At 58.1% G+C, this 25,440-nt stretch overlaps 1 protein-coding gene across 1 annotated transcript in view; it reads left to right on the forward strand.

Annotated features, from left to right (window-relative positions):
- Positions 1–44: 44 nt before the first annotated feature.
- Positions 45–25,440, forward strand: part of JPH3 (junctophilin 3) — a 76,248-nt gene continuing 50,852 nt past the window's right edge. The window contains exon 1 of the mRNA XM_002913378.4: positions 45–686. Coding sequence (XP_002913424.1) covers positions 305–686 — 382 coding nt within the window. The 5' untranslated portion in view covers positions 45–304. The remainder of the gene's footprint in view (positions 687–25,440) is intronic.

Below are 25,440 nucleotides of genomic sequence, written 5' to 3' on the forward strand. Positions count from 1 at the left end.
CCCCTCCCCCTCCCTCCTCCCCTCCGGTCCTGTCTCCAGCGGGAGCGCGAGACGCTGGTCAGGCTCCGCGGCGCAGCTCGAAAAGGAATAATCGCCCCCAATTGACTTAAATTCCGCCGAAGCCGGCGCCGCGGCCGCCCGCCGCCCAGGATCTGCTCGCTGTGTTTTTTGCTTTCTCCATTCTTCCTTTAAAAAAAAAGCAAAACAAAACCAGCCAGCCAGCCAACCAAGAATCCGGTTTGTTGATCGCCTTGGTTGTTTTTTTTTTTCACCGTTTGCGGGATTTGCAAACCGAGTTACATGCATGTCCAGTGGGGGTAGGTTTAATTTTGACGATGGAGGGTCCTACTGTGGAGGCTGGGAGGACGGCAAGGCGCACGGCCATGGCGTCTGCACCGGCCCCAAGGGCCAAGGCGAATACACCGGCTCGTGGAGCCACGGCTTCGAGGTTCTGGGCGTCTACACCTGGCCCAGCGGCAACACGTACCAGGGCACTTGGGCGCAGGGCAAGCGCCACGGCATCGGCCTGGAGAGCAAGGGGAAGTGGGTGTACAAGGGCGAGTGGACGCACGGATTTAAGGGGCGCTACGGGGTGCGGGAGTGCACGGGCAACGGGGCCAAGTATGAAGGCACCTGGAGCAACGGGCTGCAGGACGGCTATGGCACGGAGACGTACTCAGATGGAGGTAGGTGCCACCCGGATGGCCGGGCCGGGGGCTGGGCGGACGAGGGACCTTCTTTTCTTGCCTCTTCTGTTTACCTCTGGGGAAGTTGAGCTTCTCCCTCCAGTGGGGCCGTGTGCACCTAGGGCATTTCCTGGGGCTTCCTGGAGGCTACAGTTGCCCTGGCTACAGGTTGCCCCACTGCCTAGTGGGAGACAGCACCCCTGTGCCAGCTGAAGGGTGTTGGGGGCTTTCCAGGAGCAGAGCCAGGCCCAGAGCCCCGGGGCTGAGCAGAGTGTCAGTGCATGATCCAGGCACAGGCCAGAGACCTGCTGGAAAGGCCAGACTGGGCCCCAGGCCCTGGGCCCTGGGCCTCATCTGGGACCCATCAAGGGCAGAGGGGAGCTGGGAGACAGCCCCTTGCCCTTGTTGGTAGAGCTCCTTTGGTGCCGGGCCTCCAGGAGTCAGGCCCCAGCTCTGCTCCTTGTTTTCCTGCGGTGCAGAAGGGCCTCGCTCAGTCCTGATCAACCCAAGCCGATGGAAAGGGAGCGATTGGGAGAGGGACACAAACCCGAAGCAACACAACACGGCAATAAACTTCTAGGTGGTTGGACGCGGGCTAGCGCAGCCAGAGAGGCTGCTGGAGGGAGGGGGGAGGAGGCCCATCTGTTTAGCGAGAGCCCAGGAATCTTGCCTTCCAGTGGCTGAATCATTTTCACCGGTAGTTTAGGGAATGCTCTGTGCCTTCATTCCAGCATGCCAACACATCCAGGGCTGAGCCTGCCTGCCTGCCTGGCCTGGCCGCAAGATGGTTTCTGTGCACGGAGCCCTGGCCAGCTTTGCAGCTGCCCCCTTGTCCCGGACACTCCCATGTCCACTCCTCTGTGCAGTGGGGAGGCATGGAGCATTTACTGTTCCTGGAAGCCAGACCCCAAACAAGCCTGCTCTCCAGATGCCCCCTTCCCTCATCTGGGAGCTCATCCTCAGAAGTGGCTCCATGCTTCCCTCTGGGTAATTTCTCAGGCATGGATGCCTGGGGAAGGCTTGGGGCACGGCAATGACCTGTGTGCTTCTGCTGGGCACAGAAATCGTGAACGTATGTGTGGTCTTCTCCCTGCCTGCTTGCTGCCTTCACGTCTCCTGAAGCAGGCACTGAACACCTGCTCCCCGGGCACATCCAGGACTGATGGAAGGCTGGAGAGTAATTATTATTTTGGCTTATGCAACTGAGAGGCAGGGTTCATTATTACTCAAAGGGGAGGAGGCGTGGGGGGCAGTTAATTATATAATGCTCCTGCCTGTCAAAGCCGTGCCCAGCCTCGTCCCAGGCGGCCTCTTCTGTGCTCTTGTTGTTTTCATGGAGCAGGTTGGAGAGCATCCCTGACCCTGGGGTGCAGGGGCTGGACTGAGCAGACAGGCCTCTCTGGGTTTTAGGCCGTGTGTGTGCATGTGCGAAGTGTGTGTGTGTGCGCGCACGGCGAGGCTCGGGCCACAGATGTGGGTGGCTCTGGTGGGTGGCTCAGCAGCCTGGCGCTCCCAGCTGGGCTCTTTGGGAGCCCAAGGGTCGTTGTCACCCTGGGGGCTCTGGCCATGCTGCTCTGCGGATCTGTCCCTCCAGAGGTGCTCCCAGCTGTGCCTGAGCCAAGAAAGCAGCGTTGCGGCCTCACATGGGAGCCTGGGGAGGAGAGGACCCAGGCCCCTGTGTCTGTGGAACTCCCCAGAATATCTAAGAGTGAGGTCTAGCCCTCCAGGCTGCCCACCTTCCCCAGACATCTTGGGTGGCCTGCAGAAATCTGTCCTTCGTGCAACAGATACCTGCTATGAGCAGGTGCTCTGGACTCTGGGGAAACAGCAGTGAGCAAAGCAAGCAAAAGTCGTTGTCCTCAGAGAGCTTCCATTTCAGAGGGAAGGGTAGTAATTTCCTTTGTGCTTACCGGGGGAAGTGAGGCTCTGATTCTGTGGCTGGCCATGAGTTTAGGGTCTGATATGTTGCTGTGAGAATTGCTTCCTTCAATGGATCAATGTTCTTGGGTCTCTGTCCCCCATCCAATTGCCTATGTAGGGTTCTCTCCCTAAAGCACCTTCCTCTACGTTGCCCACTTGGGTCCTCCCATGGTGGAGAGGAGGGGCTCATGTCCAGTTAACAGATGAGGCCAGAGAGACCCAGGAGCCCATGGAACAGGCCTGAGCCCCCAGCCCGTGGTCACAGAGTCGTGGTTGGAACCTTGACTTGTCTAGAGTGGAGCCCCCACTCCGCACATCACACCACCTGTAGGCCAACCAGGGTAAGCTTACAGGCGTAGGGTGCCAGGGCTGACTGCTCCCTTCTGGTTCTTGATATGGTATGATGGAAAATTGGGATAATCAGGCCAGTTGTCTGGGGCCACTTTTCTGCAACATGGCCCTTGCTTCTCATCTGGAAGGAAGTGACTGTAGAGACGGTGTGCCCTCCAGCAGTCCGTCAGGCAAGCAGAACCCAAGCGGGGTGTTGTCGCTGTGGGTCTGGATGCCCTCTCCCCAGGCAGTGGGTGGGCGTGGTGGCTCAGGCTTTGGGGAGGGCAGGCGGAGCCTTAAGGAGTTCATGGTCCTGACTCCAGTCCGACTTTTCCTTTGCACGAGGGACGGGAAGGTTGGGCAGGCATCAGCACAGCTCCCAGTGCTGACTTTGGGAAACAGCGATTTTCATGAATAATGCACAAACGGCAAATGTATTCTGCATTTGGCTGGAATTGGTATGGACTCCATTTCAACTGGGGCCACTTCTGCCAACTCCTTCTCCTCCAGGTTCATTCTCCCCCAAGCGCAAGGCAGGCATTTTCTAGCGAAGTGAGCCCAGTGACTTCCACGGTCAGTTGGCCAGTCAGTCGATCAGTCTGCCAGGGGACCCCGTGGAGATGGTGAGGCCCTGGGGGTGCAGGGTGGGAGGAGCACATGCCGTGGAGTTGCAACCATTAGGCTTTGTGACCTTGGGCAAGTTACTTAACTTCTCTGAGCTTCTGTCTCTTCATCTGTATGAAGGCCTGATAATATCTGTAAAGTAGGTGGGAATTAATTGAGGTGCGTGCACGGCTATGCTAGGATTATAGTAAGCTTTCATTATCACTTACCACTATTCTGTTCTCACATGACACGTGCATTGAATGCCACTTATGGGGATCATTACTGGGACTGATAGCCAGCTGTGATCATGGTAATAATGATAATAAATGGCAGTATTAAACACTTCCCGTGTGCCAGGCATGGTGCAAGTGTTTGCATGAATTCTAGCCCCTAATCCCTGTACCTCTTCGGGGCTGGTTTTCTCGTTCCTCCCATCTCCCACACTGGGAAGCAGAGAGGCTCAGGGAGGGCAGATGACCTGGCTGGGGGTGCTGGGCAGCACCAGGATTCGCTCTCGGGACAGCAATTCCAGAGCCTCTGCTTTTGTGTGGAACACCTTCTCTAAACTCCCTTGTGCAAAACTGCCTCCCCATTCCTTCCTCTTCCTCCGCACCTCTTCTCTGGGTGTGGCAGCCTGGAGTTGTAGGCAAAGGCAAGGTGCACTCCCAGGTGTTTCCTCCAGCCCCGTCCGGGCACGCATGTCCCCTTCACCACTCGCTGGACCCCTGCGCTTGGCTGCACAGGTAAATATTTCCTCCTGGAGCCATGCACACAGCACCCCTCGGACCAGAGTTACCCCCACAAATAAACCCTCCCACAGCCTGAAAGATATGAGTCATCTCACACACCAGGCCTCCCCCTTCAAATGCAGATTCCGTTCACTGGCCCGGATCCCTCGACCCACACAAATCACACACGCCCACAGTCAAAATTCCAGGCCCTCTGCGCCTGTGCACACACGCGCACACACAATACACCTGGCACCCAGAGACGTTTCCACCCCGTCCCCCAAAACACAGCCACGTGTACCCTCCAAATCCCTCCTGAGAAGCGAGAAGGGATCCCTGTGAAGGGAGAGTGCCAGCCTTCCAGGAGGGCTCAGATTACCGAGGGAGCGGGATGCTTTGTTTCCACTTTAAACACATGTTCATGCAGTTCATGCCCCTTTCCAGGGGGAAGAAGCCCTCATCCAAGCCAAGGAAATGACCACAGGGCGTGGTTTTGATACTAGACCGTGAATACCTGAAAGCAAACTTTAAAAACAAAAAATCAAACGCCCAGGTTAGGGAGGAAGCTGGTCCATGCACATGGGCTCCGGACAACGTAGGCCAACGGGAATTCATTCCAGAAACAAAAGCAGCACTCCGCCCCTGGAGATAAAAGCATCTCCTCAGATATTGTGGTTCAGACACTTTGGCAAGAGGAAAGGCTCCGGGAGGTGAAAGGAGGAAGAAAAAGCAAATAACTAGTTCTTTGTTGCCAATAATAGCTGAGAAAGAAGTGTTAGTGCCCGCTCCCCTCACCCAGCGCAGCCCCGGAGCGGTGTGGGTGCTTTGGAAAGGAAGGCTACAGTATGCTGGGGAGTAGATGGGGGTCAGCACCCTCCGGAAATAGCCGCTCCGCCAGCCGCGGACTTAGCAAGGAGCCCTGGCTGGTGGTGACAGTGAGCCCAGCTGACCGAGGGAGGAGGGGGCACGGCTGGGAAGACAAAGGGTGGTGGCCGCTGCTGGGGGAAGGCCGGGAGCCTCTGGCGCTGTTCCTCGAGGCTCCCCTTCCTCCTCGCTTGTCCCCAGGCCCGCACAACTCTAAGGATAAGTGGTGGCTGTCGTCTCTGAGCTGAGAGCCGTGTATCTAGCAGTGTCCTTCGATGACAACAGGATACGTGGATTTCTGGGCTCTGGAGGGGGCGATGTTGGTTTGGGTTTCCCACAGTGGTCGCCCCCTCTTAGATTAGCCACTCCCCCAATTTATAGTCTCCTGGGTCGTGCGAGGCACGCGGTGGGTGATGTGAGTGCCACCCAGGGTCCTGGCTTTGCCTCAGACAGGCTCTGTGAGTCCGACCAGGGGTTCTCTTGGACCCTCTGTGTCTTCATTTAGGACAGAGGAACTGCTGGTCTCTTCAGCACCGTGGAGAGCGCCGCACACTCTGAGCCCAGGCTTCGCTCTCTTTCTCTCCGGACCATCTCTTCCAGCCAGGCCTCCAAACTGACCCTCCCGGCCAGGGACCCCCTGGCCCTGACCCGTCCAGCACCCTCGGCCACGAGAAGCTTTCCCGCCCCCGCCCTCCCTGTCCTTGCGTGGGTTCCATACTCCGAGAAACACCGCCCCTGGGGCGTTTGCTGTTTGCACCCTGATACTGTCATGTTGGGGACCTCCAGGTGTCTGCTGGTGACCTGAGAGCATCTCCTGGCTCGTGGGGCGGGTCTGGAGTGGGGTCTTTGGTAAGACTTGTACTAGTTGCTCTGAGCCTGAAGCTACTTCTGTCTCAGGGTGTGTGCGCCTTTGTGCTCGCGGGGCATGCAAGGGCCGTCCGTGCACGCCAGAGGCAGGCAAAGGAATGATCTTGTCTGTACCAGCCAATGAGAGAATACCGTGCCACCTTCCCCTTGAATCAGCAACTGTGGGTTCCTCATGTAGACCCACCCTGTGGCTGCTGGCCACATGTGGCCATTCCAATTTGAATTAATTACATGGAAATAAAATGTAGATATTCAGAGTTTGCATCTCACTAGCCACATTTCAAGTGCTCGATAGGCATGTGGGACTTGGGGACGGTGCAGAGATAGAACGTGTCCCCCATCACAGAAGGTTCTGTTGGAGTGTAAGCTTCGCGCAGGGAGGGGTGGGTCTATGGCGGTCAGTGCCTGGTGTGCAGCGAGAGCGGCGGTGCCGGCGTGCTGTTTGCGGAATGAATGAAGGCAGTGCCTGACACCATCACGCCATGCGTCCACCTCATCGCAAGCCCCTACAACTGGGCTTTGAGAGCTAAAAGGAAAGCTTTCCCTGAGACTCTCCTGCCGGTGGGTCAGCCTCGCTCACTGTTCCCTAAAAGCATCCTGGTTATAGGTCCCCGGATGGGTTTTGCTTTGCTCCTGGCTCTGTTCTTGCTTGTAAGAGGCTCTACCGTTGTTTCCTGTGAGTGAAACTCTCTACGGATGGCGTAGAATAAAGAGAATCCGTTCTGATGGTGTGCTGATGTCCCGAGGGCGTGGCGCAGTCGTGGCCAGAGGACATGGCAGGAGCACTGTTTAGCGAGTTCGTGGCAAAGCACTGGGAAAGACGCAGAAAAACAAGCGGCCTTTCCTCTACCCGATTTCTAACTTTCTTTGCTGCTACGGTTGCCTTGGCTGGACTCTTCCAGTCGCTGAGATGCATTTCCTGAGTCCCTACTATGTTCGAGGGGAAAGACACAAAAGCTCAGTGCGACCTGGAAGTAGTTGCTGAGCCTACTGTGCCCTCGTCCGTTCCAGCTGCTGTCAGAGAATCCTATAGACTGGGGAGACTCTCTCACAGCTCTGGAGGCCGGGAGTTCAAGACCAAGAGGTGGGCAGCTGTGTGTTTGATGAGGGCTTGCTTCTGGGGTGCAGACTGCCGACCTCCCTGTGTCCTCACGTGGGGAAAGAGCCAGAGGAGCGCTCCAGGTCTCCTTTATCAGGCACTAATCCCATTCTTCAGGAACCCACCCTCATCACCCTCCCCCAGTGGTGCCACCTCCTGACAGCCTCTCATTTCTAACCTGTGAACCTGGAGGACACAGACATTCAGTTGCTAGCGCGAGGTATGCAGTCGGTGTGTTTGCAGCCATGTCCAAGATGCAGGATGACGTGATTCGGCCTCGGAAAGAACCCAGGGTCCTCTGTGCTGCTGGGGGCAGGGGTTGGGCCTATGGCCCTCATTCCTCGAGGCCAGCGCTTTGCAAACTTGACTGCATGTCAGAATCACCAGGAATGTGCCGAAAGCAGATTTGCTGGCCCCACCCCTGAATTTCTGGCCTGAGATCCTACCTGATAATGTGCGTTTCTAACACGTTTCAGTTGGTGCTCCTGCTGCTGGTCCGGGGACCCCACCTTTAGAAGTGTAGCTCTAGGCTGCTTTTTTCTTTACATTCAATTAATTAACATGTGGTGTGTTATTAGTTTCAGAGGTAGAGTTCAGAGGTTCATCAGCTGCATGTGACACCCAGTGCTCATCCCATCACATGCCCTCCTTAATGCCCATCACCCCGTGACCCCATCCCCCCAGCCCACTCCCTGCCAGTCTCTTACGATTTGCCCCCCTCTGATTTCCTCTTATTTTTTCCCTTCCTTCGCCTACGTTCATCTGCTTTATTTCTTAAATTCCACATGAGTGAGATCATATGGTCTTTGTCTTTCTCTGACTAACTTATCTCACTCAGCATGATACCCTCTAGTTCCCTCTACGTTGTTGCAAATGGCAAGATTTCATTTTTGATGACTGAGTAGTATTCCATTATCTATATGCACCACATCTTCTTTATCCTCTCCTCTGTCAATGGACATCTGGGCTCTTTTCATAGTTTGGCTGTTGTTGATAATGCTGCTATAAACATGGGGGTGCAGGTGTCACCTTGAATCTGCATTTTTGTATCCTTTGGGGTAAACACCCAGTAGTGCAGTTGTTGGGTCGTAGGGTCGCTCTGGTTTTCACTTTTTGAGACACCTCCGTACTGTTTTCCAGAGTGGCTGCGTGGGCTGCTGCTTCTTAACCCTAGCTGCGCAGCAGAGCCCCTGAGGGTGGTCGCCGGGGAGACCGTTAGAGACGCAGCATCTTAGCATCACCCCCCACCCCCAGCCCAGGGGGCTCCGGGGTCAGAAGCCCATGTTTGCAAGATGTCCAGGTGGCTCGAGTGTAGGACCTAGCACACTAGTCCCAGTCTTAGCTGCACGTGGAGTCATCTGGGTGCTTTGGAAAATGCTGATGCCCGGGCCCCACCCAGCGACGCTGACTGAGGGGGTCGGGTGCGGTCTGGGCGTTGGGATTCTTTGAAAACTGCTAGTGACCCTAACGTACCACTGAGGCAGAGGGCTCCTCGTCCAGGCGTCACAGGGAGAGCAGCAGCGGAGACCAGGCTGGGCTTCCGGCAAGGTCTGGGAGGGTGGCCTCCTGGCCTGGGTCCGCGATAAAAGCCGACAGAGCTGGAGCCGCTGCTCTGGACGGTTCTCCAAACGCTGGTCAAGTGGCTCCTGAAGAAGACGTTGTGTTTCATTAAAAAAAATCAGATAAACTTGCAGATTTTCAAGCATGGCCGATGCTCCAGCAAGAACTGCCTTGTGTGCGCGGCCCCGCTCGCCTCTGCCTTCTCCTCCTCCTTCCTGACCGGGCGCCCGTCCCCGGATTTAGGGCCCTACCAAAATCCGGGACGACGTCTCAGGATCTTTAATTCATTGCACCTACAATACCCTGTGTCTGTGTGAGGGCCCTGGGGTCAGGACGAGGATACTACCGTGTCTTACGGACCCCAGTTGCCAAACAGACATGGTTACCTAGAATCCCAAAGCCACGGAGATTTCTTTGAAAGAAGGACATTTGGACGTCTGCTTCGTTCCAAGTACTGGCCTGTGCACTTTACCGTAGACCTTATTCCTTTTAGTCCTTAATTAAAGCCGCGCTTTGAGGTGAGGCATGCGGTCCCACGTATGAGGCCTGCACTCACAGCGTGGGGCGGCTTGGTGAGGCCACGGGGCCACTGGGCAGTGGGGCTGGCCTAGAGCTGTCTGTCGTGCCGGTGGGGGCGCCTCCTGGTGGGGTAGTCGTCTTGGCCACCCCCTTGCTCGACAGTTGAGGAAGCTGATGACCAGGGAGGTGCCCACGGTCTAACAGTAACACAGAGGCAGGGGAGGGAGCCCTGTCTTCTGAAGCCAGGGTTTCCGTGGCCCTTCGCTCAACAATGCATTAACTCATGGGTTTTCCCAGACTCCTCCGAGAGTGTGGGGAAGACGAGGGCCCTCTCCCAGGACACATGCGGGTCCCTGCACACACGTGGCATTTTGTGGGTACTTGTCGGGGTTCGCAGCCTCCCCGGGACTTGTCCATGGACCCCAGGATGGGAAACCTCTCATTCTCCATGGGGCCCAGACGCGGTCATCAGTACAGCAAGAGGGAAACGGCAGGAGGGCCAGGCCAGTGGGCGCCTGTAGCCCGAGAGTCCAGATCAAGGACTGGGGCGGGCCGGGCTGGCCTTCCCCGCCTCCTCTCCCGTGAACACACCCCTCCTCGCTCCGAGGCCCCAGGGCCCACAACTGCTCCTGCAGGAGTCACGGTCTGCCTCTCCAGGCCCCATTTGACCCTCAAAACTTCTTCATCCTGCGCCCTCCCACCAGTTCAACGAGACTTGAGTCTCAGCGAGCATCTGGCCATGAGCTGGGAGCTGCCTGCACCTTCTTTCATTCAGTCTGCCTGGGAGGAAAGCATGATTCCCCCATTCTGGAGGGGGAAACTGAGGCCCAGGGAGGCCAAGGAAGTGGGGGTGCTGGCTCAGGGTCTCAACAGCTAGTGGTCTGCTCCAGACCTCCGGCCCTGGACTCCTGGGACAGGCTCCCCAGGAGGGACTCTAGCAGAGGGCACACATCTGGGGCCATCTGGGGTGGGTCCTGAGGACCACACCTGAAACGCACCTGTCCCTCCCTGTCGGCCTTTGCCTTGGGTGAGGACAATGAAGGGGAGAAGAGGAGACCCCTGAAGGTGGCAGACGGGTGGTCTCACTGTAGGGAGCCCAGGAGGGATTTCCAGTGGGGAGGGTTTTAGGTATAAGGGAGGCCCCGAGGGCCCTCCTGGGGGTACCAGCTGGGGCCCTCCTTGGAAGGCATGCATGGCAAACCAGTGCAGGCTTTCTCGGAGGCTGGTTGTAGGAGCTAAGCTGAGGGGCCGTGAGCTGGCACCCCACTGCCCACCAGGGGACTGTGCAGCCAACTTCCGTGCACGACCTTTCTGTGCACACCCCCCCCCCAGCTGTCTGCTTGCTTCCCGGTGAGTTCAAAGGCCTGGCTGTCTGTGGGTATCTCTCGGGTAGAAAAGGCAAAAGGTGAATGCCTTTCCATGAGGATGGTGTGTGTGCCAGACCGCCAGAGCGCCTCCGTGGCCTCTGTGCACACGTGCTCCTGTGGAGGTCCCTGGGCTGTGGACTGGAGCTCTGGGGGGGCAGAGACTGGGAATGGTGGGTTCGTCACTGGGGCCCCGCGGTGGGGGGAGCTCCAGAAATCCTGGTTGGCTGACGCGTGGATGGTAAGCCCACGGAGAGCTGGAGGGTAAGAGTAGCAGCCGCATGGAGAGCAGGAGAAGGGGCGTGCAGAGGCTCCAAGGAGGCCGGAACAGGTATGGCTCGTTCAAGATGCAGATGGAGAGGGTGAGGGGGTGGGAGGTCTGCGCACAGCTCCCAGGCCCCCGGAGGGAAGGGTGCTGAAGGGGTCCAGCGGAGGAGCCTCCCTGGCTGCTGTTCATGCTTTTGTAATTAAGTTTTAATTTTGAGATGATTGTAGACTTACACACGGTTGTGAGAATAGCGGAGGCATCCCTGGTGCCCTCCACCTGGTCTCCCCAAAGGTAACACCTGACGTAAGGACCGCACAGCGTTGCGGCCAGGATGTCCGCGGGGACACAGAGTGTTTCATCATCAAGGACCCCCAGCCGCCTTTCAGAGCCACACCCTCCTCTCTCCCATACCTGACACCCACTCAGCCGCTCTCCCTCCTGGCATTTTCTCATTTCCAGAATGTTCTATACATGGGATTGTACGGTATGCAACCTTTCGGGACTGGCTTTTTTCATTCCCTGTGGTTCTCTGGAGACGCACCTAGGTCGTGTGTGCACCCACACTTCATTCCTTTTCTCTGCTGACCAGGGTCCTGGGGGTGTGTGTGTGCGTGGACCACAGCTTGTGTAACCGTGCATAGCTGAGGGGGTCTGGGGCCGCGAGGAATACAGCCGCCGCAGACTTTTGCGGAGAAGCTCTTAGGGGAACGTGAGCCTTCATGTCTCTGGGGTAGATGTCTAGGAGCGCAGCTGCTGGACTCTTGCTGTCTGTGTGGTTGTGTTTGGGTAATCACGCTGGCTGCTAGGCGGGGAAGGAAATGGGGGCCAGAGTGGGAGCTGGGGACCCCTGGGAGGGCGCTTGTGTCCAGGGGAGGGGAGGTGATAGCCTAGGTCTGGGTGGGGGCAGTGGGTCGGGGAGACACAGAGCCCTGAGGGTTTGGAGGTGGGCCGAGCAGGTGGGCAGAGCCCAGGACGGGGTGGGCCTCCTTGTTCAGACAGAGGGGACTCTGAGGGCGGGGTGGGTGTGTGGTGTGAGAGATTGCATGCAGCCAGGTAAGGGTGGAGGGTTCAGGGAGGTGTGCATCTGATCTAGCTGGGGCACCATCCACTGGGAGGTGGCATGAAGTCAGGAGGGAGTAGCACTGAAGGGGAGAAGCCCCGGGGCTCAGAATCGGGCAGGAGAGGGAGGGACGATGGGGCGGAGGATGCAGTCAGGCCGGCCGAGGGGGAGGGTGCTCCCGGGTGCTGGGGGGCGGGGGAGCACAGCAGGGACAGAGACGGATGGGCACTGAGCCCCGTGTTCCCCTTCTCCTCCGTGAGGCCACCTTATTGTCCCTCTACCCATGAGGCAGGTCCACACAGCTGCACCATTTCACCGACGCGAAACCGCGGTTGGGGAATAGGGTGACTTGGGAGTTTCGGATTCCAGCAGCGAGGGAATCACACGACGTAGGTCCCGAGCGCCCGTGGGGCTGTCCCGCAGGCAAAGGTTTCTGCGTGTGTGCCGGCTGCACGCGGAGGCTCCACGAGCCGCTAGGACATCGTGCTGTTACTGTAACCCGTTAGGGATAGCGGTGGTGGGTGAGGGCCGCTGCTCTGCACGGTGCCTGGCTCCCCGCCTGTGCTTCCTGTCCCGCGCCGGCAACCACGCCGGCACCCATCGCGCACAGACATAGCGCTGTGCCGCGGTTCCCGTGCCATCTTTGTGCAGCTGTAGGTGACATTGTAAAGTTTGCCTTTTGACGTGTATGATCTGGCCATGTTTAGTATGTCGCCACCCCCCAATTTCAGAATGTGTGTCTCCCCAGGAAAGAAACCCCTCATGCCGTAAGTCCCACCGGGGCACCCCCCGGCCTGCTGTCTGTCTCTGGAGCAGCTGGCCCTGCACACGTGGTGTGGACGGGGGCCCACAAGGAGGCCTCTGTGGCTGGCCTCTCCCTCAGCGCGAGGCTCTCCAAGTTCATCCACGGACGCCCCCAGGCCGTAGCCTGTGCCACCACGCGATTCCGTTTTCAGACCGAGTAACATCCAGCGGCGTGGCGAGAACACGTTTTGCTTATCGGTTCATCCATTGGGGGACGTTTGGGGGGCTCCGCCTCCGGGCTGGTCTGAATGGTGCGGCTGTGACCACAAGATTGTGGGTAAGATTGTGTGTGGATGTGCAGTTTCTGGGTACAGGCAGACACCCGGGTGGGGTGGCGNCACGTTTTGCTTATCGGTTCATCCATTGGGGGACGTTTGGGGGGCTCCGCCTCCGGGCTGGTCTGAATGGTGTGGTTGTGACCACACCTGGGTAAGATTGTGTGTGGACGTGCAGTTTCTGGGTACAGGAAGACACCCGGGTGGGGTGGCANGTGGGGTGGCGATGGCCGGGTCCGACAGGCCGCCGTGCGGTACTCGACGGCTGCTGGCCCGTCCTGTGCTCTTGCCAGTGCTGCTGCGGGGTCTGGCCCTTCCACGTCCTCGCCAACACCTGCTGCTGTCGTCCTTCCTGTCCAGCCGTGCTCGAGGGCGTGACATGGCTTCTCTTGTGGTGTGGATGTGCATCTCCCTGAGGACTGGCGATGGACGTCTGTCCACGTGTCCGTGGGCCACGCTCATGTCTTTGGAGACATGTCTGTTCGGGCCCTTGCCCACTTTAAAATTGGGTTTTTTGCTTGTTGAGTTGTAAATTTTTAAAGTACACTGTAGGTAGCACGGTGACTTGACGGTCAATGCCTGACCCCTGACCGCCCCCCGGATTCCTGTGTGCCTACTGCCTCCCCCATTGGACGGTGGATTCCTTGAAATATGCTTGGTGCCTTTCTCTTGCCTGCAGAGTACAGAGCGCAGTGCCAGGCACACAGTAGGGGCTCAGGCAATGTTGACTTGATGGAATCAGGACCACGGCCTGGCAAGGAGGTCAGGCGATGCTGCCCAGCCCCCACAGTGGGGGCTTTGAAGGGCGGCACTTAGGGTCTGCTCTACCAGCAGAGGCAGAAAGCCATGGTGTCCGCAGGGTTGTTAGGACCCACATAGGTATTTATGGAGTGCTGTGTGCCTGGCAGTGAGCCACCCCCCGGGGCACTATGGTCCTGTGGGACTGGCTGAGGGGACCGTGTCCATGCACCTGTTACATAGCTCCCCTTTTACTGCTGACGGGATGGAGGAAGCTGGCCCAGGGCTCACAGTGAGACCGGCCAGGTGTGAGAAAGCCTGCAGGGGAGGGACTGTCTCACGAGCTCCGGAGGAGGGTGGAGGGAGGCTGGGCAGGCTGGGCAGGTCACAGATGCTCCAGGAGGAGTGTTTTTAAGTGCATAGGCAGAGGGAGCAGGGCCAGGCCAGGGAGCACAGCGAGCCAGCGTGGCTGTGTCTCTGCCAGACTCAAGGGCTGTGTTCAGGGGTCAGGCCGTCCCTGAGGCCGCCGTGGAGGCCGCAGCCCAACCCTTTGGGTCTGCACAGAACCAACCTGACTGTAAACCCCTGGGGACGAAGGTCCCGGCCTGCAGCCTGGCCTGGAGCCTCCCTGGACTCCGGTGCCCCACACCCCCCGGACAGTGTGGGGGCTGAGTGGCTGTGTCTGCAGTGCAGAGCCCGATCTGGAGAAAATTAATTGTGGATCCCCGAGAGAATGCGGCAGGAATATAGCAGAGGTCAGAGTTCTCTTGGGACTGGAGGTGGCCCTGGCGACAGTGACCATGAAGTGTCCACAAGAGCAGCATGTCCTGCTACCTGGAGGCCTGAGCAGGGGGAGGGGAGGGCAGGAGTGTGCCGGCCAGGGGAGGGTAGTGGAGAGACAGAGGGGGAGGGGGGGAAGGCGGGAGAGAGCAGGAGAGGGAGCAAGGCAGAGAGGGAGACAGAGAGAGGGAGAGATGGCAGGGAGAGAGGGAAGAGACAGAGATGGAGAGACAGAGAGAGACAGGGACAGAGAGGAGAGACACAGAGATGGAGAGATAGAGATGGAGAGGGAGACACAGAGAAGGAGAGACAGGGAGAGGGAAAGACGGGGAGAAAGACAGATGGAGAGAGACAGGCCCAAACTTGGAGCTGGCATCCCTGGGGCTGCAAGGGCAGGCGGGGACCGGAGCCCTGCATGTCCTTGGCCTGGCCCACCCTTGGCATCCAGCAGGGTGGGGATGAGGTTTGTCCTGAGCCATTGGGCCCTGCTACAGGGGGCAGGCCTGGGGGTAATGCTACCCCAGGAGTTTGCAGCCACTCTCCCTGGGGCGTGCCATTTCTATCGCTGACAAAATCTCAGCTTTGGTGACTGGCCACTGGGGTTTGCTGCCTGTCTACACGTCAAGGAGAGGGTAGTGAAAATAAGGATGTAAGTTCTTTCTCCACAACCCCCATTTCCATCCTTGGACCCCCTGGGAGTCTGCACACCCCAGGCTGGGGGCCTCTGCTCCCCTCTCATCCTTTGGGAGCAGGTCTCATGTCTGAAATTGAACTGTCCACCTCTGTGTCTCATGGGGAGTCCTGACCCGGGCACCCTCCACTGCACAGGCCGTGGGGCCCCCTGGCCGGCCGAGCAGGAGCGCCCCCTCCCCAGCAAGCCCATAAACGGGGATGGTGGAGGGCTGTTATCTGGCAGTGATGTCTCCGTCCCCAGGAAGGCTGGAGCCACCCTGCAGCGTGGCCTTTCTGCTGGGGCTGCAGACTGGGGCCCTACTAACCCAAGGCTTTAATCCTTTTAGTCTCCAGGTTCACCCAGCACACACCACACCCCCTCCAAGGGCACAATTCAGCGACTCCTGGTGTGTTCAGAGTTGTGCAGACATCACCACCATCGGCTGTAGGGCCTTTCATGGCCTCAAAGAGAAACCCCGTACCTAGCTGTCCTCTCCCTAGCTCCCCCCTCCCCTTGGCAACCACCGATTCTTTTTCTTCTTCTTTTTTTTTTTTTAAGATTTTATTTATTTGAGAGAGGGAGAGAGAGAGGCAACCACCGACTCTTCTCTCTGTCCTGGGTTTGCCTGTCCTGGACGTTGCCTGTTCACACATGGAGCCCCCCTCCCGTCTTCTCGGTCCATCTATACGGTTACACGTGCCAGAGCTCTGCTCCTCCGTACGACTGGCCCGTGTTCCAGGGCGTGGACGGACCACATCTGGCTCACCCAGTCATCCGTTGACGGCCATCTGGGCTGTTTCCACCTTTGGCTGTTCGAATCGCAGTGCTGTGAACATTCGTGTGTGGGGGTTTGTGGGACGGGCATTTTCTTTTCTCTCAGGGGTGCACCTCAGCTTGGAATCGCCGGGTCATATGGTGACTCTGGGTGTAATTGTTGGAGGAACTGCCAGACTGTTTCCCAAAGTGTCTGCACCACTGTACATTTCCACTCAGCTTATTTTTATAAATAGAATCTTCTGGAAGCTCAGAAGTCCTTACCAGCACCCCCTGGGCAGGGGGGATGGATTTATTCCTGGACGTGGCAAAGTCAGTGTTTGGAGGAAACCCTAACAGGGCCGGAGATGGTGGTCGTGCCAGGCGCGAGGAGCATGCAGTGTCTCCCCCCTCATGCAGTCCCCACCACAGTCCCGCCCCTCTGCCTCCACCCGAAACCCTGCTCTCGTCCTCGTCCTACCGGTGGTGTTCCCGTCGTGTGTCTCTGTCCCTCTAAATCTCAGATCCAAGGGGTTCTCTGCATGTTCTCTACCCCAGCACAACACAGGCTCTTCCCAAACAGTGGTCAGGTATTTAGAGTAGGGGTCTTCTCCCACGCTGCAGAAAACAGAGGCTTAGGGCGTGGGCAGGGGCCTAGAGGAAACTGCATAGCTGAGCAGTGACCATGATCCCACTCTCTATGGGAGAGATCACGGGAAAGGAAATGACATTGATGTACAAGCCAGCCCCGACCTCTGATCAGTCTGTCTTCCTCTGAGATAGCGGACGCTGGGGGACCCACATAAAGATGACAGAGTTCTCGGGGACCCCCCTGAGGAGATGGCAGACACGGGGGGGCCGTGGCAGACACAAGGGGGGCTTCCGTAGGGCCGTGACAGGCAGGGGGGGCCTCCGTGGGGCCGTAGCAGGCGGGGGGCTCCGTGGGTCTGTGGCAGGCAAGGGGAGGACGGCCTCCGTGGGGCTGTAGCTGGGAGGTGGGGCCCTCAGTGGATTGAAGAACACACAGGGCTCCATCCCTCACTCTCTGCCCAAGTCCTCCTAGGTTCCCATGTTCAGTCCCTGTCTTGCTGCTATCCTGTGGATTAGGTACCATTGTCCCCATTTTATGGATGTGGAAACTGAGGGTCAGTAACTCACCTAGCCTCAAGGTTGATGGTGGAGCTAGACTTGCATCCAAGTGGCCTCGTGGGAGTCCTGCACCTTGGAACTGGAAGCCCCATGCAGACACCACCTGCCCCAGGTCCTCTGGACCGGATTTGGGAAACGGGTCTGTGGAGGTCTCACAGGGGCTTAGAGACGGCCTTGAGGGGCTTGGAACCCTTGTGCCTGCTGTGGGTGTGGGTGTGTGTCTTCCCGGGATGATGGCCCACAAGCCACGCTGTGACTCTTGTCTTGGTATGGCCCCTGGGGCCCAAGGCTGGGAGCTCAGCAGCGGTCCTGGTGCGGCTTTGGTGTGTGTGATGGCCCGACCGTGAGAAGCGACACAGGATGGAGACGTCCCAGGAGAGGGAGCAGCGGAGGCTGCTGTCTGGAGGCAGGATGGAAGCTTGACTGGCTGGTGACTTTTCAGCAACAAGATCCTTGGTTCTCAGAGGACAGTCTGTAAACAAGAAGGTGATGGGGAAACAGGAACATCTTCAGAGCTGTTCAGTTCTCTCCTGCCCAGCCTCCTCCCAGACCCCTCGGGTCTGTGCGTCTGGGCAGACCAAGTGTCCGTGACCAGTTTCCAAAGCTCTCCAGGAGCTTCTCATGGGAGAACTTGGGTTCTTGACCCTGAGTGGCATTGGTCACCTGGAGGGTCACCTGAGGGCCAGCCCACCTGCAGGGGAGGCCTGGGGGGACGTGCATGGTTGGAACTGGAGCCTGCACGCCTGGTTGCTGACTTCTCCCTTGTCTTTCAGGGGGTAGGGGAGATAATTGTCCAAACACGGGCCTGGGTGCCTATCAGGTACACCTGGTTAGGGTCCTAGCTCAGCCGCGTCCTCCATGTGGGGAGTTTGGCCAGCAGACTCTGGGCACCCAGCGGGAGAAGCCACTGGGCAGTGTGGGCTGTGCTGTTCCTGTTGGCGGGGAAAGGCGCCTCCACCCTCCTCTGTGAGGTCAGGGTGACGAGGTGAGCAGACTCGGTCTTCCTGGGGAGTGTGGCTTGGAAGGAATGACATGGGGACCCCTGGCTGGGGTCCGCAGACCCGCCACTATTTCAGACTTGCCCTGGCCGTGCACCAACCAGCTGACCTCACCGAGGGTGGGCCTCCCCCTACAAGGAGCCTGCAGAGGTTCCTGCCAGCTCTGGGGACAGCCAAGCAGGGAGAGTCGGAGCTCCCCGCTCTCCCTGCTGTGTGGCCTTGGAAAAGTGCCCTCGTCTCTCTGAATGCCCGTGGGCCCTTGTGGAATGACCACACATGGCACGCCATCATGATTGCTGGGCAGGCAGCAGCAGACTGTGTCCTTCAGACACTGTGGTTGTGGTTCCTGACTGCCAGACTACCCAGCAGCATTCTCCAGGTGCCTCAACATCGAGCAGGCAACACGTTGAGGGACGTCTTAGTGACGACCAGGGTCCCCGACTTGGAACAACAGTGTGAATTCTGAGAGGAGGTTTTTGTGTCCTTCTGTGAAAAAGCACTTTCCCTGTATTCATAATTGCCAAGCTGCGGAGGCAGTGACACTGCCCGTCCCCGGGGGGCAATGGCCACAGGACGGTGCACAGCCGCCGCGGGGGCTGGGCGCCGTGCACACGAGGCCAGCCTGGAAGGCTTCACCGCGCACATCCCGCCTCTGGGACAGCGGACAGGGCAGTGCTCCGGGGACAGTGAAAGGGTCTGTGGCTGCCTGGGGTTGGGGGGAGCGAGGAACAGGCAGAGCATAGGACTTGTCAGGCAGAGGGATAATTCTGTAGGGTGCATGCACGTTTGTCCAAACCCACAGAACGTCCAGCCCTGCGCGGGATTCCTGCTGTTGTCCATGGACTTCCTTGAGTGCAGTGACATTGGCCCAGTGACTGGAGCAAATGCATTGCACTAATGCAAGGTACCAAAACGGCGTGTGTGCAGGGGGGATTTCAGAAAGTCTGTGCTTCCCACTCAACCTTTCTGTAAACCTGAAACTGCTCTTTAAAAAAATTAAAATTAAAATTAAAAAAAAAAGCTCTTCCCATGATGGACGGGTGTGGGGAGTAAAAGGGGCACTGTGGACACCTGCCGTGGACTGCACACTGAGGACGGGAGACGCCGGTCTCGAGCCTAGTCCCTGGCCTTCATGCCCCCAGCACAATCAGGTGTGCCCCCTCCACGGTCCACCCACCGGGTGGCTCCTCGTGCCCGCGCTGCCCGCACCTGGGTCCTGTCTCCGCTGGGCGGGGCGAGGGTGAACGTGGCGGCTGTGCTTGCTGCTTTCCGATGGCCTCTGATTTTGCTCTGCCCCCTGTGGACCCCAGGGTGCTTCCTGGCTCGTGTCCCGCTCTCACAGCCAGAGTGACTGTTCCCTGTTGACGCTGCCTGTGACCTCCTTGGTCTGTCTTCTGCCTGACACCTCCGTCCCAAGGAGACTGCTGACCTGAGTGGGGCTCGGCCCCCTCTCTCCAGCTTGCCCTACCAGCCTGCTCAGTACCCAGGCCGAGCACTCACTCTGTAGGCCGGCGACCTCTGCAGGGAGCGGGGCCTCGGTCTGTACCCCCACGAGGTCTGAATCCTGCCGGAACCTGGGCTTCCACAGCCAGAACGGTGAGGACACGATGACTGGTGCTGAATCTTCTTGCAACCGTTCCTCCCCTCCCTGCCCCCCTCAAAGTGTTTTTGACCTTCATCGAGATAACGTGTGCCCGGAGCGGCAGGTGTCCATTAGGGCCCCAAACAAATGCCGCAGGCCTCCCCCTGCCCAGAACTTTGAGCCACTAACTCTGTGCACTTACTGTTGTGTTTACGCTCTTGCCATCACGTGTGGACTTGCTCCATGCGCTCCGTGAAGAACTTTCCGTAGTAACTGCAAGGCGAGCGCTTACGGGGACGCCCAGCCGTGGCTGATTCCCGGCGCGTCCTCACGCCCAGCTGAACCTCCTGATTGCTGCCTGTTTTCAACTGCGTAGCTTTTAAATCCCTCGTTCTTCCCCCGCCTTCCAAAGGCTCCGTAAGATACGTCTCCGTGTGGCTTTTCACGTGAACACACCCGCCAGATTCTCCACCCGTTTATCCGTACATACACACAGGTTCTGTGTAATACACATTCTCTAGGTTTCCCTTCATTGTCTCCAGGAGTCCCACGTCTGTCCCCGCTCTCCCTCTGCTTGGACCTCCCCTACGCCTCTCCTGCACGTGGAACCTCCCCACCTCTTGCTTTTTCATGGTTTACTCCCTCACTTTGCTGGCGTACATCCTGCAGTAGCTTTGTAACGAAGAGTGCCTGAAAGATAGTTTTAGTGGCTTTGCTGATAAATCGGTCGTGTTCAGAATTCTAGGCTGACATCATCCAGAACTTGCGGCCGGTGGGGAGGGCGGGTAGGGGGCAGCTGCCCCTGACGGCTAGGTTTCACTGCTGCAAAGAAGGCCTGAACCGTTCTGATGCTCGTCCTTCATGTGCAGTTGCCCCCAGCCCCCTGAAGTGTTTGGGATCTTTATTCCTGGGTGGCGGGGCGGGGGGGGGGGGTCTGGAACACCACAATGCCGAGTGTTAGTGGGAGTCCTTTCCTTCATCGTGCTGGCGTCTGTGAGCCCGTCCAGCCTGGGCCCTTGGGTGCGGGGTCGCTTTCCTGTCGTACGCCTTTGGTAATTTTCCGGAACTCCTACTGTACAGACTTGGGGCCCCCGCTGACTCATGCTCGACTCTGACTTTCTTCTCACTGTTTCTCACTACTTTGCCCACCTTTTCTTTTTGTTCCATTTTCTGGTTTTCTTAAATTTATCTTCCAAGTCACTTAACAAAATTCTTATTTTAGCCACCATGCTTTTAATTTCCAGGAGCTCGTTCTTTGTCTCTGACTTCTCCTTTTTTTACTGCATTTGTTTGCACTTTGCGGACACAGGATCTTCTCTCTTGATGGATTTAATTCCTGGGCTTCCTGATGTCTTCCGTACTCTGCATTTTTTTGTGATTCTCTCCAATTCCTGCCCCCCCCACATCTATTTGTGTGTTTGGGTCTTTCTTCCTGTTGGAGGCTTTCTCCAGATGTCTGATGGCCCTTGGCTATTTTTTTTCTAATATTTGAGTGTGAGCACAAGCGGGAGGAGGGGCAGAGGGAGAGAGACTAGCCTACTCTGGGGCTCCATCCCAGAACCCCAAGGTGCTGACTGGAGCCAAAGTCAGACCCTTAACCACCTGAGCCACGCGGGTGCCCCTTGGCTGTTCGTTTATTAAAGTAAGATACCAAACAGCTGACTGGCCCGATTCAGCCCCTTCAGAGGAACGCCCCCTTCCAGCCAGGCTGCGGTAATTCTAGCAGCCAGTCCCTGGATTGCCTGGGAACGCGGGCAGGGTCTCTGTTCAGAGCAGGGACTTCCTCCTAGAAGTCATTGTCCAGCTCCTCTCTGCTGGGGGTCCCCCAGGTTTGACCTTCTGCTTGTGCTTCTCCAGCGACTTTTCTTTCTGCGTCGGGCAGGACGGAACATGTATGTGTCCTCAGCAGCCTGGTTTTTATACGGGTTTGCTGGGCTGTCATAACCGGATATCAGACTGGGAGGCCTAACCAGTCGCCCTTTGTTGGGTCCCAGTCTGGAGGCTGGAGGTCCCAGATCGAGGTCCCAGCAGGTTGGGCTCTTCTCAGGCCGCTCTGCTGGGGAGCAGGTGGCCCCCCCTCACCGCCTCTTCATACGGGTGTGCCCCTGTGCCCACACCCCTGCTTTCTCCCCTCCCCCCTTCTTACGGAACGACTGGGTTAGGGCCCGACTAACAGCCTTCTACTTATTGTGGTCAAAGACCACACAGAACTTACCGTTTTCACCATTTTCAAGCATACAGTTCGCTGGTATTAAATACAGAGCATCGTGCAGCCGTTTCCACCGTCCGCGTCCAGAAAGCTGTTCTCATAAAATCCCCTGCTCCGTTAACCACTCCCCTCCAGCCCTGGCACCCACCGTCCTACTTTCCGTCCTGGGTGTTAACTTAAGTACCTCCTGTAGGTGGAATTGTACAGTAGCTAACTTCCCGTGTTGGCCGTTCTCCGTAGTGTCCCGAGTGTTCACCCGGGTCCTGGCACGCGTCTGGATTCCCTCCTTCTAGGGCTGAGTAGCGTTCCGTAGTGTGCGTAGGCCACGTTTTCTTTATCCGCGTATCAGTCCGTGGACCCTTGGCTGCTCCGGCTTCTTGGCTGCCATGAACGCCTCGGAGATCCTTCTGTGCGCCTGCCGGGGGTGCGCGCAGGCGAGACCGCGGCTCCTACGGTCGATGCGGGTGTATTTTCCGGAGGAACCGCGTGCTGTCACCCATGGCAGCGGCACCATTTCGCGTGCCCGCCGACGCAGGTGCACAGGGGGTCTGTTTCCTCCACACTCTTACCAGTGCTGTTGCTTGGGTTTTGATGGTGGCCATCCTGGTGGTGTGAGTGGGGTCTCGCTGTGGGTTTGATGTGCGGTTCCCCGATGGTGAGCGATGTGGAGAATTTTCCCATGTGCACGTTTATTATTTTACCTCAGTCCCATCTGCAAAGGCCGTGTCCCCAAAAATGGTCGGTTCTAAGGTCCTGGGGGGCAGGGCTGCGACTTCGGGCATGAATTCTCCCCCCTACCAGCTGTAATTCCTCAGAGCCCTGCTAGATCATCTTTAAAATGATACCCCCCAGGGGCGCCTGAGTGGCACAGCGGTTAAGCGTCTGCCTTCAGCTCAGGGCGTGATCCCGGCGTTATGGGATCGAGCCCCACATCAGGCTCCTCTGCTATGAGCCTGCTTCTTCCTCTCCCACTCCCCCTGCTTGTGTTCCCTCTCTCGCTGGCTGTCTCTATCTCTGTCAAATAAATAAATAAAATCTTTAAAAAAAATAAAAATAAAAATAAAAAATACTCAGCAGAGATCATAAACAGGAACTAATGGCACTGATGCCCCCGCCCCCACCCCCGCTGCGGCGGTGGGACAGAAGACACTTCCTTCTATCTCTCTGTTGAATAAATAAATAAAATCTTTAAAAAAATATATAAAATGATACCCCCCAGTGTTGGTGACGAGGGGGTGATGACCACTCTTCGAGGGTCTTTTCCAAGGGCAGCGCATCAACCCTGAGAACTGCCCTTTGAACAGCAGATTCCTTCCAGGAGTTTATCCTGAGGCTGGAACCTGCGTATGAAGAGAAGCCGTCAGAAGTGAGGACTCTTCCACAGATGGGCTTGTAGCTTCTGTGTTGGGGAACGTTCATGTGTTGGGCCAGCTGCAACCCTCACTAATGATGTAGATGGGGGAAAGAGGTCCAGGGTACATCGTGGAGGAAGGTTCTAGAACCTAGTGTGCCCATGTGTGCGGTGATGCTGCCCGTGGGCTGGCTGTCCTGGGACTAGGCTCTTTACCTCCTGGTCCGCCTCTGCCACGTCCCCCAGCCCAGGGCTGCCCCGACCAGCGCGATCACCTGGGGGCGGTGGCAGGTGCATACCACCTGCTCTGACTGCCTGGATTCCACAGGTCAGAATTTGTGCCTGGAACTGTGGTTTCCTCAAAAGAAAAGAAAAGAAAATCACAGCCGATGGCTTTCGTGTTAAGGGGCGGGTGGAAAGCAGTAGTTACCCTGTTTCAGGGCCCTGCCTGGCCTGAGGGTTCTCGGCTTGGCCCCGTGTGTGGAAACACGGGTGCAGTTTGACTCCTTGGTGTGTCCTCCTACTGGTCAGATGGCCCCCCTGCGCACCCAGCCTGGCCGGGGTGCAGGGATGGAGGGAGAGGCCTCTGTGCGTCTCCCCCCCTCCCTGGCATGAAGGCAGGGGTGCAGGGATGGAGGGAGGGGCCTCTGTGCATCTCCCCCACCCCCCAGGCATGAAGGCAGGGGTGCAGGGTGTTCTGTCCACCCGAGGACAGAGGAGCCCAGAGCTTTGTAAATACCGTCTGTTACTCGCAGGGTGACACCGGTTCAGCGTGAGGCTCTCACGGCCAGTCTGACATGTCCTAGGGCGCACAGACACCCTGAGGACAGACAGGTGGTTCTGGCATGTCCTAGGGAGTGTTTGGGCCCAAGGGACACATGGGCTCCCTAGGAGGAGTGAGGGGTGTCCCGGGGAAGAGCCCTGGAGAAGCTCCCACCTCCGTGTCTTGCTCTGAGGAAGAAGACCCTGGCTGCGTCTCTGTTTCCTCCCCTGGCAGGAGGCAGTCACGCAGGCTTCCTCACCTCCCGGCCGACGTCTAGAGGGAGAAGGTAGCCACGGTCTGGGGTCCAGTCACCTGTGATGGGAGGGGAAGGGCTGCGCCTGGCGCCCCAGGAGGGGATGGCCCTGTAGGAGGCAGGCCCGTCCAGGCGGGGTGGGAGGCTTCTGGAGGGGAGAGCACAGCGGGCTGTGGCGTCGGCCCTCGGGGCCACACCAGATGTTGAACCTCCGTGGGGTCCCAAGCATAGTGTCCGCCTCCCCGGGGGGCTTGTTAGGAACGCAGCTCAGGCTGTACCCCCTGAGTCAGGAGGTCAGGGAGGGTTCGGCACGCCCCACGGGGGGGCGCTGTTCCTGCTCAAGCGTGAGACCCCCTGCTGGCCTTGTCTGGTGGGCTCTTCCCTGTGCGGGAGTCTCGCTGGCTCTGGATGGCATTTCATGAGCGAGGTTCAGGGCAGTTGGCTCGCTCACCTGCCGTCCCCTTGGATCTCCTGATTCCAAGTTCAGATGATGGGGTAGAGGGGTCGGTGCGTTATCTTCTTTGCGATGGGCAAGGGTGGGGGTGGCGGAATCCATGAGCAGGTCACCTGCTGTCCTGAGCTTACCTGGAGGGAAGCAGGCATACCCCCCAGCGATCCATCCGCATCTGGGTGTCTTTCTGTGAGGGGCGGCCCGGGGTCAGGGTGCAAGTGCACACAGGAAGTTATCTGCTCTGGGGGCCCTTCCAGCATCCTGAGGGATAGCACCTGTCAGGCCCGCTTGGCCTTCCCCTCGAACTGGGCATGCTGGCCTCTGCCTTTTCACACACAGGCTGCGTGGGGTGTCAAACGAAACAACAAAACACTGGATTTAATGTTCTGTGAATAACCAGTTGGATTCACACAACCATTGGGAATCGGGGGGCTTGAATTGTCCCCCAACCCCGCCAGCCCCAGTAAGCAAGGAGAGGGCGGAGGACTGGCGCAGGGAGGAGGCTGGGAGGGAGGGCAGAGGGTGGAGGATGGGAGCCTCCCTTCTGGGAAGCCGCCTCCCCACGGCCTGTCTGGGGTCTGTTTTCTTGATTCCTACCCGTTCTTTGCAGCCGAGCGATGAGGCTGTGCTTCCAGGCAGGTCCCAGCTGAGCTGGTCTGCAGATTCCGCGACGTCGAATCCCATTTCTTACCGACATCGGCCACAGCCTCAGACATGAGTTCCCACTGGGGGCAAACATGCTCGGACAACTGAACTGCGGGCTCCGGCCACGCCCAGCGCATTATGTGCG

This window comes from Ailuropoda melanoleuca, chromosome 12 (genome assembly GCF_002007445.2).
Source record: "Ailuropoda melanoleuca isolate Jingjing chromosome 12, ASM200744v2, whole genome shotgun sequence".
Classification (NCBI taxonomy): Eukaryota; Metazoa; Chordata; class Mammalia; order Carnivora; family Ursidae; genus Ailuropoda; species Ailuropoda melanoleuca.